Source organism: Cucumis sativus, chromosome 5 (assembly GCF_000004075.3).
Source record: "Cucumis sativus cultivar 9930 chromosome 5, Cucumber_9930_V3, whole genome shotgun sequence".
Lineage (NCBI taxonomy): Eukaryota > Viridiplantae > Streptophyta > Magnoliopsida > Cucurbitales > Cucurbitaceae > Cucumis > Cucumis sativus.
Window position 1 is genome coordinate 23,546,019 of NC_026659.2, and position 18,399 is coordinate 23,564,417.

Here is an 18,399-nt window from a genome sequence, read left to right on the forward strand (position 1 = left end):
AACTTTTTGTGTCTAAAATCATAAGCTATTGGATTTAAATTCATAGGAATTGAATTAACTTTTTTTTTTTTAATTAAGGAGAAAAAAGAAGACTAAATTATTATTTGAATTTTTTTTTATTTAAATTGTTGCATATCAATTCTTGTAAATTTTCTTTAGAAAAATTGTTCAATAGATTTACATTGTAAATAAAATTGACAAACGACTTTCAAAACAAAGCAACATTAGAGCTACATTTTTGTTACATTCCGAATTTTGACAAAATTATCTGAGGGTTAATTTGTGTCTTAATTCAACTTTGATTATTGTTTCTTATTAATTTTTTTTGGAAACAATATCATCTATTAAATATCTAATTGTTTAACATTCTTTATTTCAAATACTTTTGCATTGTTATTGATAAATTGGATTGATTTTAACTTTGTCAAAGTAAATTTAGCTTAACGATAATTATAATTAATATGTGTCATCTCTTAGAACTAATGATGTATAAATCTACAAATCTTTATATAATTATTATACTAAATAGTATCTTTCTACCAAAGTGCTTTTGCCCATGCCTAAAAACATTCAACAACTACCAAATAATACAACCACCCTCAACAACAAGGTTGAGAGGGAGCCAATCTAGGGTAAAATGAAATAGAGACAGAACCCCACCTTCATCAACATAGTTAGAAGGAGCGGGGACAAAGCAACACCAATTTGGTTTCCATGCACTAAGAAAACTCTAGCCAAACGATGAGCCAACTCATTTACATATCAAGGGCACCACACAAAACAAGTAACACGATAGATAAAGTTAAGGTAAAAATATCCTCCACAACACTTGAAAACTCTGTAATATCCACAAACACGTGTGAGAAATAATTAATCAACTTAAAGCAATTAGCATCAATAATAATCGAAAAGGGGGCACCTCACAAAAAGTGTCAATGAGAGCACGTAAAACTCGAAGCATGACAAGAGCTTCCAAAATCTTGATAGGTCACTTGGAGAGAACTTTCTCACAATCAACAAGATTGAGAAATATCTGATGAGTCACGAACCACTCAGCTGAGGCACCAACCTAATCAAAGTTAAGGTAAATACACTAAAATACCGTCACACGTGCTAAAACAAATGTTTAATATTTGTTAAGGTAAGTAAATAAATGATGTAGCATATGTAAAGTTGAAAATAATTAAAAATATTTATAAATATAATGAAATTAATTATTTATACAAACGTTGGTGACAAATACAAATGCTTAAGAGTTATGAATTTAAAATAAAACCGGCCAACCGACATATTTGAGAGTATATAGTAATTCTTATATTCTTAAAATTACCGCAAAGCATGATTTTAATCCTACAAAGCTAATTTTGATAATATAAAAATATTGTACTTAAAATATAAAATTTAATACAATTAGTTTTTTTTTTCATTTAAAGATAAAAAGGATTTACTTTTTATTAAGCTTCCTTTTAAAAAGGTTTTTTTTTTAAGTACTTTTTTGTCCCTAGATTTGGATTTAATTTCCTTAGAAAAGTTACTTTTAGTCTGAAAATTTGGTTTTAATATCAGGTTTAATCTCTCGATTTCAATATTTACATTTTTAACATTAAATTTTTCAAAAAGAATCTTTTCAATTTTTGACATTAATGTCTAATACTTAATTTTAAATAATAATGAAGTGAAATTTAAAAATTAGTTTAAAAATAAAAAATTTTAATTAAAAATAACTGTTTTAAATCAATTAAAAGTTGAAAGTAAATATGTAATAAAAACAGGTACGTCTTAAAGTATAAAAACAAAATTGAAACAAATTATAACATTTCAAATTCAAAACCTAAATTTAGAAGTAAGAAGACTTAATATTTTAAATGAAAACAAAAAAACAAAATTAACAATGTGGCAAAGAAGGAGAGAAACATATATTGGCCACTTGAGTTTAGAAACTTAGAACTCATATTATTAGTTAATAGATTTTTTATTTATAAAGATGTAGTTATATTGAAAAGTTTTTATGATATGATAGTCAATTGACATGAGGTCTAAAATGAGTAGAAGGGGGTGTAGATAGATAGATAGAGACATAGGTATCAAGTTTTAAGAGATGTATAGAGAGACCAATACTTGTAAAGAGGGGAAGAAGAGGATTGGTATGAAAAAAAGGAATCTTATTTTGTGGAGATTGGTGCATCCCTACTTTATAGATATGAGTATTCTAAGCATATGGTTGTGATTTTGAGGTATGATTCGATAAATATTAAATGGAGGTTTGGTCTTGGAGAAAGGAACCAAATAAAAATGGTCACTAATTTTGTAAATATAAAATGTTTGTATTTGTATATTCAAGCATATACTACCCATATTTTATTTTTTATTAATTAAAAATCTTCCTCATTTGTAAATTTAAAAGATATATATATATATAAAAAAAAGAACGGATGAGTTCACCACTTAAAACTAACTATTGACTCAAACTTAAAGGATGAAGAGTAAAAGTTGGAAAGAGAGGGGGTGTGATAACAACAGCAAAGAGGAATCCAGGATTGTTCTGACAACAGATAGAACGCTTGATTTTTATTTTTTATTTTTATATAAAAATGAAAGAGAATGGCGGTGAAGCTTTAAATAATAAAAGAAGGAAAAAAGAAAATGCACAAAGGGAGGAAGGTGGGGCCCAAAGGATAGAATAGTAACACGTGTAATAATCAGAAGGGGGAGACTGGAATCCAGTACAGGTTGTACTACCGTAACTTTAAAGAAGAAGAAGAAGAAGAAAAAAAAAACGGCTTTTCAAGGTATGGTAACGGTGTGGGGGGCATCCCCGTAGTGCGCTGTGTCAGCTCAGTTGGGCCTCTTTCTTCAGAATTCAAGTGGGCCCTCGGCCCATTCATCTATTTTTAAACCCTTCCTTGATAAATTAATTCTTTAATTTACTTCAAACCCATAAATGATATCATCTTCTCTAACAGAATTATCAAGTTAAGTGAACTTAGGAGTTAGGACAATGGTGTTTGATTCTCTCTAACTTACAGCTTTTATACTTGAAATAAAATATAACTTCTACGTCAAATTTATGTAATAAGAAATAAAATTAATACAAGATCTTATCCGAGTAGTCTGTATAGCAAAAGAAATTGAAAAATAAAATGACTTGAGGTTGAATGGTATTATTTTTCATTCCTCCCTCCCCCGAAATTTAGGAATAATTTAATTGTTTTAGAAAGAAAGAAAGAAAGAAAGAAAGAAAAAGAAATAGCTGGGCGAGGATTGCAAGGCTAAACGTCGTATATTAACGACGTCGAATGGACGGCTGGTTTAAGTGGGGGTGTGGTTCGTCTTAAGATTAACGGACGTTAGAAATGACGTTGACGGGGGGAAGGGACTGTTTGGGTCAATTGGTCTCCTTCTTGTTATGTAGGGCAGAACAGGCCGGGAGAAGGTGATTCAATCATTTCAGAAGATGCCGGTTCACACCATTTTTCATTTTCTAAGTTTTTGATTCTCTTTCCCTTCTCTTCTCCTTCACCCATTTTTCTACCCACTCTCTACCGCCTTAAACAACCCCCTTTTTTCCTTTTCCGCCGCTGTTGTGCATCAAGATGAAGAGGGAGCATCACCATCTTCATCCACGTCCGGAGCCGCCTTCCATGGCTGTCGTCCCTAATGGGGAGAGTTTTTTGAATACCGGTAAGGCTAAGCTCTGGGAAGAGGAAGCCCAGCTCGATGGAGGAATGGATGAGCTTCTTGCTGTTTTGGGTTATAAGGTTAAGTCCTCGGACATGGCGGATGTTGCTCAGAAGCTTGAACAACTTGAAGAAGCTATGTGTCAAGTTCAGGATACTGGTCTTTCTCATCTTGCTTTTGATACTGTTCATTATAATCCTTCTGATCTGTCTACTTGGCTTGAAAGTATGCTCACCGAGCTCCATCCGATGCCTAATTTTGCGACGCCGCCACCTCCTTCGCAGCTGGACGATCCTTCGTTTTTAGCTCCGGCGGAATCCTCCACCATCACTTCCATTGATTATGACCCTCAGCGGCAAACTAGCAGCCGGATTTTCGAGGAATCTTCTAGTTCTGATTACGACCTTAAAGCTATCACGAGCAGTGCGATTTATTCACCGAGAGAGAATAAACGTTTGAAATCTTCCGAGTCGGACTCAGATGTGTTCTCTACCTCGGCGATTAGGGCTTCCGATTCTGTAACTCGTCCTGTCGTCCTCGTCGATTCGCAGGAGAACGGAATTCAACTGGTCCATGCGTTGATGGCTTGCGCCGAAGCCGTACAGCAGAACAATCTGAATATAGCGGAGGCTCTGGTGAAGCGAATCGGTTACTTGGCGGTTTCTCAAGCAGGAGCGATGAGGAAGGTCGCCACGTTCTTCGCTGAAGCGTTGGCTCGCCGAATCTACAGGCTCTGCCCTGAGAATCCCCTCGATCATTCAGTGTCCGATAGGCTTCAGATGCATTTCTACGAGAGCTGTCCCTATCTGAAATTCGCGCATTTCACCGCGAATCAAGCGATTCTCGAAGCTTTCGAAGGGAAGAAACGTGTTCACGTAATCGATTTCTCGATGAACCGAGGGATGCAATGGCCAGCTCTGATTCAAGCCCTAGCTCTACGGCCGAACGGTCCTCCAGCCTTCCGCCTCACCGGGATTGGTCCTCCGGCGCCGGATAACTCAGATTACCTCCAAGAAGTAGGCTGGAAACTGGCTGAATTAGCCGAAGCTATCCATGTGGACTTCGAATACAGAGGATTTGTGGCGAATAGTTTAGCAGATCTAGACGCGTCGATGCTGGAGCTCCGACCGAGCGAGGTTGAATCGGTGGTGGTGAACTCAGTATTCGAGTTACATAAGCTCCTGGCTCGGCCTGGTGCCCTGGAAAAGGTTCTGTCGGTGGTGAAACAGATGAAGCCGGAGATCATGACGGTGGTGGAGCAAGAAGCGAATCACAACGGTCCGGTATTCGTGGACCGGTTCACTGAGTCACTCCATTACTACTCAACGCTTTTTGACTCGTTGGAAGGCTCCCCCAACAACCAGGATAAAATCATGTCCGAAATGTACCTTGGAAAGCAAATTTGCAACGTCGTGGCTTGTGAAGGTGCCGACCGTGTCGAACGCCACGAGACCTTAACTCAGTGGCAAACTCGGTTATCCTCCGCCGGGTTCGAACCCATCCACCTCGGCTCAAACGCATTCAAACAAGCAAGCATGCTCCTCGCCCTATTCGGCAGTGGAGAGGGGTACCGGGTGGAAGAGAACAACGGATCACTAATGCTAGGATGGCACACTCGCCCACTCATAGCCACCTCCGCTTGGAAAATCGGCAACAACCCGGTGGTCGCTAAGTGAGTCAAAAATCCCACCAGGACGATCCGGGTTAACTCAGTGAACTGAGGTCGAGTCAAAATTCACCTCTTTTTTACCTCACAACACCCGAATGAAACAGTGAATGGCAATAACAAAGGAGAAATCTTATCTCACTGTCTGTCACCTTGACAGGGTGACCCACCACTAGCAAATGTGCCTTTCACCCTCACCTTTCACTTTTGCCTGTCACTCTTTTTTTTTTTTTTCTCTTTCCTTTTTTTGGTGGATATCCCAGGGCTCTTTTGTAATTTTCAATGGTAAATTTCAAAAAAAAAAAGAAGAAGAAGAAGAAGAAGAAATTATGTATTTATTTATGTTTATTCAACACTACTATATATATATATATATCTATATATATGTGTGTGTTATTATTATGTGGAATTTAATTAGATTATTAGTAATAAAAGGCAAAAGGGTAAGGTGAAAAAAAAAAGTTGAGAAATTTGGAGTGACAAAGAGGGTATTTTGAATTAGTGATTCAATGATGTAAAAGGAAGGCAGAGAAGAGGTCGTTCAATAATCTCAGCTTTTTTCTTTATCTATTATTACAAACACTCAGTTTCTTTCTACTTTTGGCTTTGAATTTCCCATTCTGTTTCCCTTCTTGCACTGAAATTTTACCAACAACACCTGCACACTCATGTACTTTCTTAATTATCCATTTTATAACATCTTTTTAACACTTCTTTTTTCTATTAATCTAAACATGTCATTTACTGCCTTTATTCCTTTATTGGCCTTCTAAACTTCACCATTCTATTCTAATTTAGTTCATCTTCCTCATATGATCTATCAACAACTGTTTGATTACTGTTATTTGAATCAAAAATGTATTTTTTATTTTTTATTATGAATTACTGAATGTGGCCATACTTCATAAATAACCACCGTGATTTTGATAAAATCTTTCATTATTTATTAGAGTTTTAAAATTAATTTTCTCCAAACACTTTGATAAAAGAGTGGGGAAGAAAAAAAAAAAAAAAGATAAGAGATCTTTTTTTTCTTTCAGAAAGACAAAGTGTTGAATTATTTGATTAGTCACTTTCTAACTTAGGATCTAGAGCCATTAAATTCAATGGAAGATCAAAAGTTTTGAAAAAGAGAGAAACCAAACTGATTAATTAAACCCTTAGCTTTCTTTAATCATTCAATTAATATTAATATAAATATAACCCTTCTTTACTTTCCTGTACTTTAAACCATAATAACCGATCTCAACTTTCTATCTTTTGACTTTCCAATTTGTATAATTATACAAACAAAAATCTAACTTTAGCTAATGCATGTACTTCATTTTGACTCTTATTGTTTTTATTATGACTTTAATTTTACTCCTCAACCATTCCATCCAAAAATTCTTTAAATTCGAATCTAGTTACTAATTTACTTAGTTGAACTAAATTTGATGTAATTTTTAGCATGAAAGTAATTGAATTTAATATATATAAAAGAGGAAGAAAAGGGAATAACTTAAGAGAGGGGGATGGATAACTTGTTGAGAATTATTGATGAATATTTAAAGAATTTAGAGAATGGAAGAAATCAAAAATAGATTTGTTTAAAGGGAATTGTCTAGACACGAGGAGGCACCCAAATCAATATGCATCAATTCATATGAATTTCAAAATGGACTATATAGGTATTTGCACATGCTTTCCATACATTTTTAATCATATAATTCTTCAAGCTTCACTATGAATCTCTCATCAACAACTTTACTTTTTACGTCCCTTTGTTTTTAGTTATTAATTAAATGGCAGATTTTGAATGTTTGACTACTTTTTATACCAATCAATTTTAATTAACAACCGCTTACATTCCTCGACAATTAGTTATTATATTAAATTTGTCTTTGCCTACTAACTAAAACGTTTGAGTCACTTGATAATTTCATATGATATTAGAACATGTTGCTTTTTATCCCAATCAATTTTAATTATGTTTAGTTTCAAACGATTGTCAAAACATATTGAATTAGGTGATCTTATGTTCAAACCTTTGCTTTCTCCTCGTTGGGTGTTAGAGAATCCACTATTTCACTATTTATATGAACCAATTGAGCTTTAAATGGATTTGATACGCTCAAAACTAGTTGAATGACAATAAGAACAATAAAACTAGAAGACACGAAAAATTATTGAAGAAGAAAAGTATAGAATTTTATTTTTGTACATCCCCAAAAGTTAATGACTACATGAAAATCTTCCATTGACCTTTGTTACAAGAGTCCTCAAAACATTATACTACTCATATAACTAAGTTAATATAAGTTTGAAATGTTTCGATTTGGAATGATGTGAAATGAAACGTACAACTTGTAATCGATGGCTTATTAATAATTTACTGAAATCGATGGCTTATTAATAATTTACTGAAAGGAATCAACTTATAAGTAACTAAATAGGATACGATTTGCAAAATCATAATTATTTAACAAATATTCCTCTCAGGGAGTTAGGTGATTATAATTTAAATTTCTCACCAAGTTAATTTTATTTTTTAAAAAAAATGGGTTTGAAAAGTAGTAGATGATTTCAATTGATAAGTTATGAATATAAGAGCATCTTAATCACAAATATCAACATATATATATTTATATATATATAAATACAACTTGGATTATATTAATGTAACATTAAACCCTCTCCATTATTTGATTTAAAATATGATTTTGGATCTAAACTCAGAATACTTAAATCAAACTTAAGTATTTTAATATTTTGAGGAAACCATTTGCATCTTTTATTTATTTATTATCATTATTAATTTTTTACTCTTCCGCAATAAAGAATTATATACATATATATTCTGTAATTAACAAGATTTCTTTTGAATTTCAAAGTACTTTCAACTAAATCTCAAGAAGTTGATTTCAACTTTAATACATCTAATCTCAACAAATGTCAGAGAAGGTATATGCAAAATAAAGAAATTTATAGGTTTAGTCTTTATATATGTCTATTAATCTGTATTAATAGGCCATGATATATTTTAATTTTTATTTTAAAAATTGATAATTTATTTCTTAGAATTTTGAATTTGGTGTATTTAGTGGAATCTTTTTATGTTTAGAAAATACATAGATTTTACAAAATATATCAAATAGGTTGACCATGGTAAAAAAAAGATAAAAGATTTATTACACATAAAATAAAAGCTTAGAACATCTATCACAATTCTAAAAGATTAATTACAATAATTCTAATATTTTTAGAATTAATAATTAGTTGCGTAACAATATTTTTTAAATATATAGAATCTAAATTTTACTATGTTTAGTAATATTTTTATTATATTTGTTTGGATGAATTTTAGAATATAATGAGTATACAATTGAAAGTTAAAAAATTCATTAGATATATTTTTTTAAAATGTTTAAGAATCAAATTAGAAAGAACCCAACTGATTCAACTCATCCTCCCTTAACCTTTATAATAAATTAATAAAGAAAAAGGAGTAAAATAAACTTCATAATATTTATTATTAATTTAAACATTGTTATATTTTATGAATTACTAATAGAATAAAATTGAGAAATAGTATTTTGGCATGTTCACAAATTAAATATAGCACAGTTTCAAATCAATCATTGATATTCTCCCATTTTTGTTATTAATTAAAAAACATATTAATTCAAATTGAAAAAGAATATCTTAATTAAAAAACATATTAACCATGTTTTTATCAATTTATGTTGATCGTTAATTAAAATTGGAATGAAAAGAAATTAAAACTATTTTGGGCTCAAAATTTTGCCCATTTGCCTAAATTGAAAGGCCCAATTTTGTGGGGTTTTGGGTTTACACTTTTGATTTGAGGGAAATTGGACCATATGAAGACAAATTAAATATTTCTTTTAAAAAGATATGAAGATGAACATAGCTAAATGTAGTTGCACTTGCCCATCAATTATATAAAGGTTTATATTTACCCTCTCGCGATCATACCATTTTATTTTCCCCCGAATGTTTCTCTTTTTCAATTGTATTGGATCAACATGAGTGGAGGTTGATCCAAACCTCAAACCTTGAAGTCGATAGTAAAAACTCTACATTAGTTGAGCTATGCTTATGTTGGCTATCCTCAAATGTTATATACATTTGCATTGATCTCGTCAACTCTTTGTATTTCATATTTTATTCAAATATGTTCAATCCTATAAATTTAAATTTAATCGTTTTTTCTAATTTAGTTTAAATATAAAATTGCGTTTAATTTCTTATTAATGAAATTTCATCCAAACCCTACTCTAAAAACAAAAATCTATATTAGTTACAAACTTATCAAAATTGGAAGCAATGAAAATTGTGGAATAATAAGGTTATAATTACAATGAATAGTAATTTTAGGAATAATAATTATGTTGTAATTTTAGGAATAATAATTAATATTTGCAACGTAGTCTATCTTCTATTACAAATAAATTTTGACAAATTTTACTATATTTGTAACTCTTTTTAAATGTTGCTATCATTTAAACTTTTTGACATATCTTCTAGCATTGTTATTGCATTTCTCTTTGATCTCCTTCTAAGCGTTTTCTCTTATCAATTTGTATCGAAAAAAAAGAAGAGTACGTAAAGATCTTTTTATATCACAAGTTAGATCATAAATTGACCAACTTTAGAGAGGTTTTTATTTTAAATTTCATTTAATTTTTCCTTGTATATAATTTTCATGTTTGTAAATTCTTTGGTTAGAACATTTTTTTATGGTCATTTGCATTATTAGTTTTTAAGTTACCTTCTCATGCATTGTGAGTAAAGGTAGAAACAAAAGTTCCATTTGTGTTTTAACAACCACTTTGCTAAGTTCTTGATGTCATTTTGTTTTATCATATCATTGTTTATATTGTGAATTGAATTTGATTGTTAGCACACCATGTTGAATACATTAAATTAATTTTACATTTAAAGCTAGAAATTTAAACCAACTTGTCAATGACGATGGAAATGTTACAAATGGGAGACTATAAATAAATAAATTACATGGATCAAGGTAAATAAACAACACATATTGAATAGTACATTTGACTCATAATACATTAAACATTCTAATATTTCTAATATCCTAATCATGGATAAGTACAAGGTTACCCAGCAATTTTTTAAAATATTCTTCTTCTTATGAAATTTGCAAAACCAAATATTATTTTAAGGCTAACCTTGTTGACCACTCACAACTTGGAATGCTTTACACAGAAAATTTCTTTTCAAATGATGTCAACTTCTGCTTTTAAGCAAACATCATTATACATTCGTCTAATTCATTTAAATTAAATCTTGAGTTGATAATGGTACGCTTTGAATGGTAAGTTCTAAATTTGTACTAAAACTCATATTTATATAAATTAAATTTCTACACTTTTATATATGAGTTGGTGTCGACTTTTAAAATTATTTTATATAAAAGTCGTCCATGTTTTTGCTCTAATCTAATCATTTCTTCCTTTGTTAAACCAACATTTGAAGAAGTCTACGTACCAACATTTGAAGAAGTCTACATACGTTAAATAAAGTTTTAAAGAATAAATGAAATTTGTAGAGGAGGTAAATTGATGCACTTAATAGGTTCAAGTTTTAATAAATACAACCCATAAAGAGCATAAGTTAATACACATGCTTATCAAACATACTTATTTTAAATAGTTTTGTAGCCATTAAACCAAACTCTACACAATTCATTATCATTCTTCTCATGGAAATTTGAATTTTATTATTAGATATGAAAGGTGTAGTGGATCCACATTCCACAATTAACTTTCAATTGGATCCACATTCAATTTACTTTCAAATTACAGATTTCTCTGATGCTCATACCTTTAAACGCCCTCGAATATACTGACAGACACTACTCATTTAAATATCTAACTTTGCCGAGTTACAAGAATTGGTAATCAAAGTTACCCATTTATGATAGTTTCTTTCAATTCATTAACGCTTTAATTAAAAGAAAAAACGGTAGAGATTCACAATAATGTTTTAACTATTTCCTACAATCGTTTCATATGTATTTTTCTTTACCCCTCTCGAAATAACTGCCAACATACAACCGTAGTAATATTTATAAATATATGTACTGATTACATATAGCAGTGAAAAACCCAGCCTCATCCACTACGCCCAATTCATAGTTATATTCACACTACAGACTTGCAAGTCAAACATCTTTATTTCATTTCACATAATCTACCACTTATGGAGCTGGGAAATTTATTACTATTACCTGATGCATCAGTTAAGGAATCAGAAGTTGCTCGTACTTCCGTCTGGCAAGCCCTTAGCACCAGGAACGTTGATCCATTCGAGCTGAACTGCCACCTCACCACACTCTGCATTCTTCAACCTCAAGATCATGTTCTGTACAATTTTCCCCTTTTGCCAAACACATTGGCTCTCATCAGCTAAACAGTTTGTTCTGCTTGGATATAATCTCCTGACAACGCAACCATCTGGGAGGCTCTGTAGTCCCATCCTCAAACATTCGATGTATGGTCCGATGTCGATCTCGGCATCTCCCATTTTGTCATGGTCTGTTAGTGTGTCTTTGTCATATACTGACTATGAAAAAAGAAAAACAAGGGCACATAAAGCACTGAGTTACATGTTATGCTCATTTTCTCCATTGTAAATAGAATATCTCCTTTGCTCGTATTCCGAAATAATCAACCAGAAATATAACTTACTAAACCAATCGGAGTCCTGAGATCTGCAACTGAAAGAGTCAACTCATCATTCCATTCAGGATTGCAATTATTTTTCACCACACGAGTCTTCAGCCTCTGCTCCAATTTAAGCCATGTCAGAAGGAATACAATAGTTTGAGATTCAAAAGAGAGGGCTCAAGAGTATCAGTAAACTGGGCTTTGGATCATTATTTTGAAAGCTTGAGTTCGTATAGTTAATTAGGAAGCCTAGAACTATGTGTTTCAGAGATGAGTATTAGAAACTTAATTCTGTGTGTCATATGTTTGGTTTATAAGTTTCTCTGAGTAATAAACTTTAGAGATTAATCTTAAGACGTGTAGATTAACACTTCATCAGATTAACTAAAGGTCAAGCTCTAAGATCAATCCAATGTTTTGATTTTAGGCATAATGTCCCAACACTCACACAAACCGAAAGTCCAAACCACAAATCTAATCTTCCTAAAAGTAGGCCAAGAGCAACTTGGATCAACTGATCTTACAATACATTTGCCTGTTAGCCTTGGCAAAAAAGAAAAGAAAATGATGGCAGAAAGAACAATCAAGTAAATTCCAAAGTCACATGGTTCAAGAAAACGAAAAATGTAAAAATAAGTTAGGCTACACGATTCCATTTGATTTTTTGCTTCTTCCAGTGTTGCTTGTTATTATAAATTACCAAGCATTACAAAACATCATCTTTCCGAAACCAGAAGCAAACTTTTCATAAAAGGTTAATCAAGTATTCAAAGATACAAACTTCCTACAATCGTATAGCGATCCCCAAAATTGAAAAATAACAAATAAATACAAAAATAAAAAGCCTCCATTTTGGACAAATATCAAATCAGCAACAAACCCAACTAAAACCAGAAAATTTGTTTAGAAAAATAACAAGAAAGCCTCCAATTACCACAAAAGATAATGCACAATAAAAGCTAAACCAATCAAAGGTCGTCCACAAAATCAAAATTAAAAGGATATCAATCAAATCAGTTATTTTAATCCATTATTTTCAAAACTATTCAACCATCTTCTGTAAGTCTGAATTTAAAAGGAATTAATCTAGGTCAAAGAGATGGAGGGCTACACACAGTACAGGGGAATAATGAAAGTAAATCTAAAAATAGCTAAATTAATACGCAATGCTTCAAGAAAGAAAAGGAGAAAACACAGTTGAACGCCATTAATCAGAGGAGAAATTGAGTAAGAAATGAAATCGAGACAACCTGGTCGCCCATGGTGACGAGGACATAGGGATCGCTGCTACGGGTATCACGAATAGCGAGATTAACACCGCGCAGCACCCGAATCCGGAGAAGACCCAAAAAGTGTTCCATGGTGAAGGAAAATAGAGGTGGATGGAGAAGATAATGAGATGTAAATAATTGGAGTGGGAAATTAAGAGACAATTTGATTTAAGAGGGAGTGGAAAATTAGAGTTTCAAAACCTTAAAAATTGAGTTGGAGAAGAGAGAAATAGAGAAATGAAGAAGAAGAAGAAGATTGAAGAAATGGATGGTTCGGAACCCTGGAATTTCTTTGTGGCCGACCGTCGTTGTCGCCGCGGTAAACTGTGGTTTTGCCGGTCAGCGCCATTCAATTTAAACATTATTATTATTTTTCTTCTTCTTTCCAATAAACGTAATTCCTATTTTTTTTCAACCAAAAATTTCATAAATTTAACCAAACATCCGAATATTCAAGTTTTTGTTTTTAGATATTTTTTTCTTTCCCATTTATTATCTCCACCTCAAATTATTAATTTCTTCCTGGCCGTGATTTTTTCATTTTATCTTCTACAATTTCTTCTTCTTCCTTATTCCTCAATATCTTCTTTCTTTTTTCCACTTCTTAAAATCTCCACTCCCTAAACTATCATTATTTTTTATATATTTTCTCTTTCAAATTTAAACGATCTTCCTTCAAAACATCTATTCCATCATCCAATAATTGAAAGGAGACTAAAATAAAATGAATATTATAAATATATATGACTAAAATAGTGTTTTGATTTTTTTATTCTATAAATTATTTACATAGAATCAAGTTGCCAACTCACAAATTAAGGTTAGATTTTAATTTGACGAGCATTGTAATTTTGACTTTTCTTTTAATAATTTTAATTTAATTTGAATGATTGTTATAAAAAGAACAAATTAAAATTTGATTAGTGCACTCAAACCTCTAAATCTATTGATTAATTGTGCTACACTCAAATTGACTATCCACACTTGTTTTATAATAACACATAAAGCACACTTGTTTTATAATAACACATAAAGGACTATTTCTTTCAATAATTCATATATATTGTTGAGTTTCTAACGGACTAAGATATATATATATATAGTGAAGGATGTTGGTATACTTAATGGGCTTTGGATACACATTTGATATCAAAGGTTAAATATGTCAACATCGAAAAGAAAAAGGGGGCCAAATGCACTATTGTTTTAGAATAGAAGGTTATTTAGTAAAAGGCTAAAGTTATGAGTTTTAAAAATTATATATATATATATATTGATAGCTTAAATTAGCAGACTATAATATCAGTCCAACTTGGAAAACAACTTCATCATATAGTTTAGGTATCTAAATGTAGGTTTTCCACTTCATTCGGGGTGGTTGTCCGTAACACCCAATAGACATTTCTATTCATTATTATATCCTACTCAAATGTTTGAATTTTTCATTCTAATAGTCAAAGTTTCTAATTATTATGACTCATCTCTAGCTTCAATAATAATGTTAACTATTTTGTATCAATCATTTATAATTCAAACCAAAAGAGCTGCACAAATTATAATAACAAATTCAACCCTCTTAATAATTCTAAATAATAAAAATATAATTTTGGTGAAAAGTTGAAGGATGAATACAGAAAGTGTCAAAACGCAAAGACTGGGATCACAATATTCAAAAGTAAGAATCAAATCCAAACAAAATATCAAAGTGAGTAAACTAGAAGGGAATATAAACCATGTTCTCTGTTTTGTTTTGTGTGTACGTGGGTCAAGAGATCACAACAAATCACCTATATTAGATGCGAGAAGACGAAAAGTGAGGAGGGGCGAGAGCAGAGGGCTCAGGATATTGCCGAATTCATGTGCCATAAAAGGAAAAGAGAATCACGCAAATGCCAAACAAATATAAAGTAGAAACGGCCAATTATTCAGGCTTTTGGGTCCTTAATTTTCTACCTCTTGTTAGCCAGTAGTGCCCCCCCTAAATAAACCATCCAAAACAGAAATGTACTCTAAAATAATGAGTCCACAAAGACCAGGAATGGTTGGTGGACAAAGCACCATCAACATTATCTGATACTCAAATCCCTCCTTCTTTCTTCACCTTGATTTGCTCCACTTTTCCCATACAATATATTTTAGAATGGTGATGAGTTTCTGTTAGACCAAGGCTTTTATCATAAGAGCTGGGTAAATTACCCTTTTTATCTATTTAGATCCACCAAATCCGGTATTTGAACTTTCATGGATCAGGGTCCTGTGGAACAAAGAAACTCAAAAGTCTAAATTAAACTATTTCTCTAAGCTAAGTTGAACCATACTTTCTAGAGACAAATACAATGGAAAAAACTCAAGGACTGAAGGATTTTTTTTAGTTTTAACTAAGATATTTGTATGGGCTACTAAAACTTTTTGAACGATCAGCTTGTTTTCTATCAAACAGTTGTTTAGGACGGAATTATCACCGTGCTTCAAAGGAAAATTTTAAGTTGTTCACGCAATGCTGTTACAATAGTGCTGAATTCAAGAATCATGTCGTTCTTGCTTTGCTGCTTTTATAAAATATATACACCTTAAATAGACTTTCAATATGAAACGCTTTAAACATCATTCTAAAAAGAAAGCATTTCTTCTTTCTTCTAGATAAAATCATCCTAACACCAAAAGAAAAGTAAATGAATATATAATTTAAAATATCTAACGGGTGCGAACTGATTTATAAAAGAGGTTGCTTAAAAACTGAAAAATTCCCTTTGAATATGGAACCTACTTTCTAAACCTGGGGCTGAAAATGGTTCATTTCTAGGCAGGCGAATGGCTAAGGTAAGGCTGGCAATGGAATGAGATGCTGATGGCAACGGTCATGATGCGGCCACACTCTTAAGCGAGGCTCTGATTTCAAAATGGTAGGTATCCATCACAGCACATCATATATTCTCCCCCCACTTTTTCATTCATTAATGTGCATAAAAGGGCTAAATTAACCTTCACAGGATTAAGTTCCAGTGATGTGTACGTAGTTTGAATCTGTTTTGTAGAGTACTAATTTAGATTTCATAGTTTGGTCATATCTCTTAAAACAACCCCGCTATTGCTAGATAAAACAATTCTCCAATAGAATAAATTTTCTTTATATGTGATAGAGAGAAGATGAATTGAAAGGTTTAATTAGTTGACTATAATATCAGTCCAACTGTATTCCAGTCCACCCATCTGTCTATTTTTCACACAATTCACACTCTACTCTACTCTAGTTAAGTTGATGTAATACACAATAAATCACTTTAGCCTTTGTCCATCATTTTACACCATTCAAACACTACTCTAATCAAGCTGGTCTCATACACAATAAAACCCTCTTTTAGCTCATCTCTTATATACCACATCCATAAAACTTGTCACATAAGAAAACTATTTGCATGAAACCAAACTATCAAACACTAAATGGCATTAAAATTTAAAATGAAAACAGAACCACATAAATAGCAACATTAACAGCAGAAAGTCAACAAAATTCTCAAAGCTTATCTAAACTGACCCACACTCACAACACCAGCTGGCCAAGGCTTGGAAAAGTGAGGCGTATAACTTAGAAGAATTTAAAGAAACAGATGGTGCGCATGCAACTGAAAGAAATTTGAATTGAAGATAGACAAATAAGATGGATATGATCAGGGGAAGGGGAAGGGGAAGGGGGCCACCAGATATTGAAAAGGGGATTACGAAAAGCAGATGGGATTTGAATTTGGATTAAAAAATGTAAAATTGGGGTTTGGAAGAGTTACAGCGCTGACAATGGAATCGGATAGGAATCTCCATTATCGAGAGGAGATTGTTTTGACCCGCCGAATGGGTGGCTCCTCCACGTGGTCTCTCTCTCCCTCTCTGCCAAAGAAGAAGAAGAAGAAGTGAAGAACAGTGGATTTTTGCTTTTCGTACATGGAATGGAATTTAATAATAATAAATAATTTAAAAGTTTTCTATTTCATCACTTCACAATTTCACAATTTCACCATTTCACATGGCCTCCTCACTTCGCCTTTCTTTTTCCTATAAATTCTGCGGGAAAGAGAAATGTCCTTCTCCTTATTAATGAGTTTGAATTTACTACACGTTTATTGTTTTTTTTTTCCACTCTCCAAATTATTTTCATTTTTAAATTACAACTATCTTTTCTCAAATTTAAGGAAAAAAAAGGAAAACATACCAAAGAATATTTAGGTGTTTCATAATAATTTTTCAAGTGCAATTTATTTCTCAAAAATAAAACATTTTGTAGATTGGAAAGTAAATTATTTTAAATTCTATGATTTGAAGATTGGAAAATAATTTTAATTCTTTTAGTTTGTTTATAATAAAAAATTATTTGAATGAATGTATTTAACTTTTACCGAAAAGAAAAGCAAGCTTATTTATAACTACAACAAAAAAGAATTTATTGTTTTATTTCTATAAAAATTTTATTATATTTATATATCTTTTAAACAATTTTGTTATTTAAAGCAAATTTCCCAACTTCAGATTTAGATTTAGAGGTATGGAAAAAGGAAATCAAAGTTAAATTCGAATATTTGAAACAAAAGTAAAAAGAATATCCCCCCACTAAAATAAGTTGAACTTGGTTTCATAATTCAAATTAGAAGCTCTTAAATAATTATAAATACTAATAGTTTCAATAATGATTAAAAAATTAAAATAGTTTCAATAATTTAAACAATGAAATAATTTCAAAATTCGAAGCTCTTAAGTAATTTAAAAGTTTGATGTTTATTAATTATTAGTATCCAATAAAAAAGACATTTTCCTGTTTCTTTTTCCTTTTATTTTGAAAAAGGGGACATATTGCTAATTAAATGGTATCTCAAATCTAAATGAAAAATAAAAATCTCAAATAAAGATAACACTTTTAAGTCAAGGCCTTGGACTTTGATAAGGATGTGTGGGTGTGGGTGTGGGTGGGGGTCCTCCAAATATCATTTTAATATTACAAACGTTTTAAATCATTTTATTATAACAATATATTTCTATGAATATTAAGGCGAATAATTATGAAATAAACAATAGAATATTCCTTTCTAGAAATATAACATAT

At 31.6% G+C, this 18,399-nt stretch overlaps 2 protein-coding genes across 2 annotated transcripts; one reads left to right on the forward strand and one right to left on the reverse strand.

Annotated features, from left to right (window-relative positions):
- Positions 1 to 3,154: 3,154 nt before the first annotated feature.
- LOC101204164 (DELLA protein GAIP-B) lies at positions 3,155 to 5,941 on the forward strand. Its single transcript, XM_004150545.3, has one exon. The coding sequence runs from the start codon at positions 3,594 to 3,596 to the stop codon at positions 5,352 to 5,354; it is 1,761 nt and encodes a 586-aa protein (XP_004150593.1). The 5' UTR covers positions 3,155 to 3,593; the 3' UTR covers positions 5,355 to 5,941.
- Positions 5,942 to 11,320: 5,379 nt separating this feature from the next.
- On the reverse strand, positions 11,321 to 13,710 carry LOC101204404 (protein C2-DOMAIN ABA-RELATED 7). The gene is made up of 3 exons (XM_004150546.3): positions 13,290 to 13,710; positions 12,061 to 12,156; positions 11,321 to 11,935 (listed from the first exon to the last, which is right to left on the reverse strand). The coding sequence occupies exons 1-3, from the start codon at positions 13,398 to 13,400 to the stop codon at positions 11,621 to 11,623; spliced, it is 522 nt and encodes a 173-aa protein (XP_004150594.1). The 5' UTR covers positions 13,401 to 13,710; the 3' UTR covers positions 11,321 to 11,620.
- Positions 13,711 to 18,399: the final 4,689 nt, after the last annotated feature.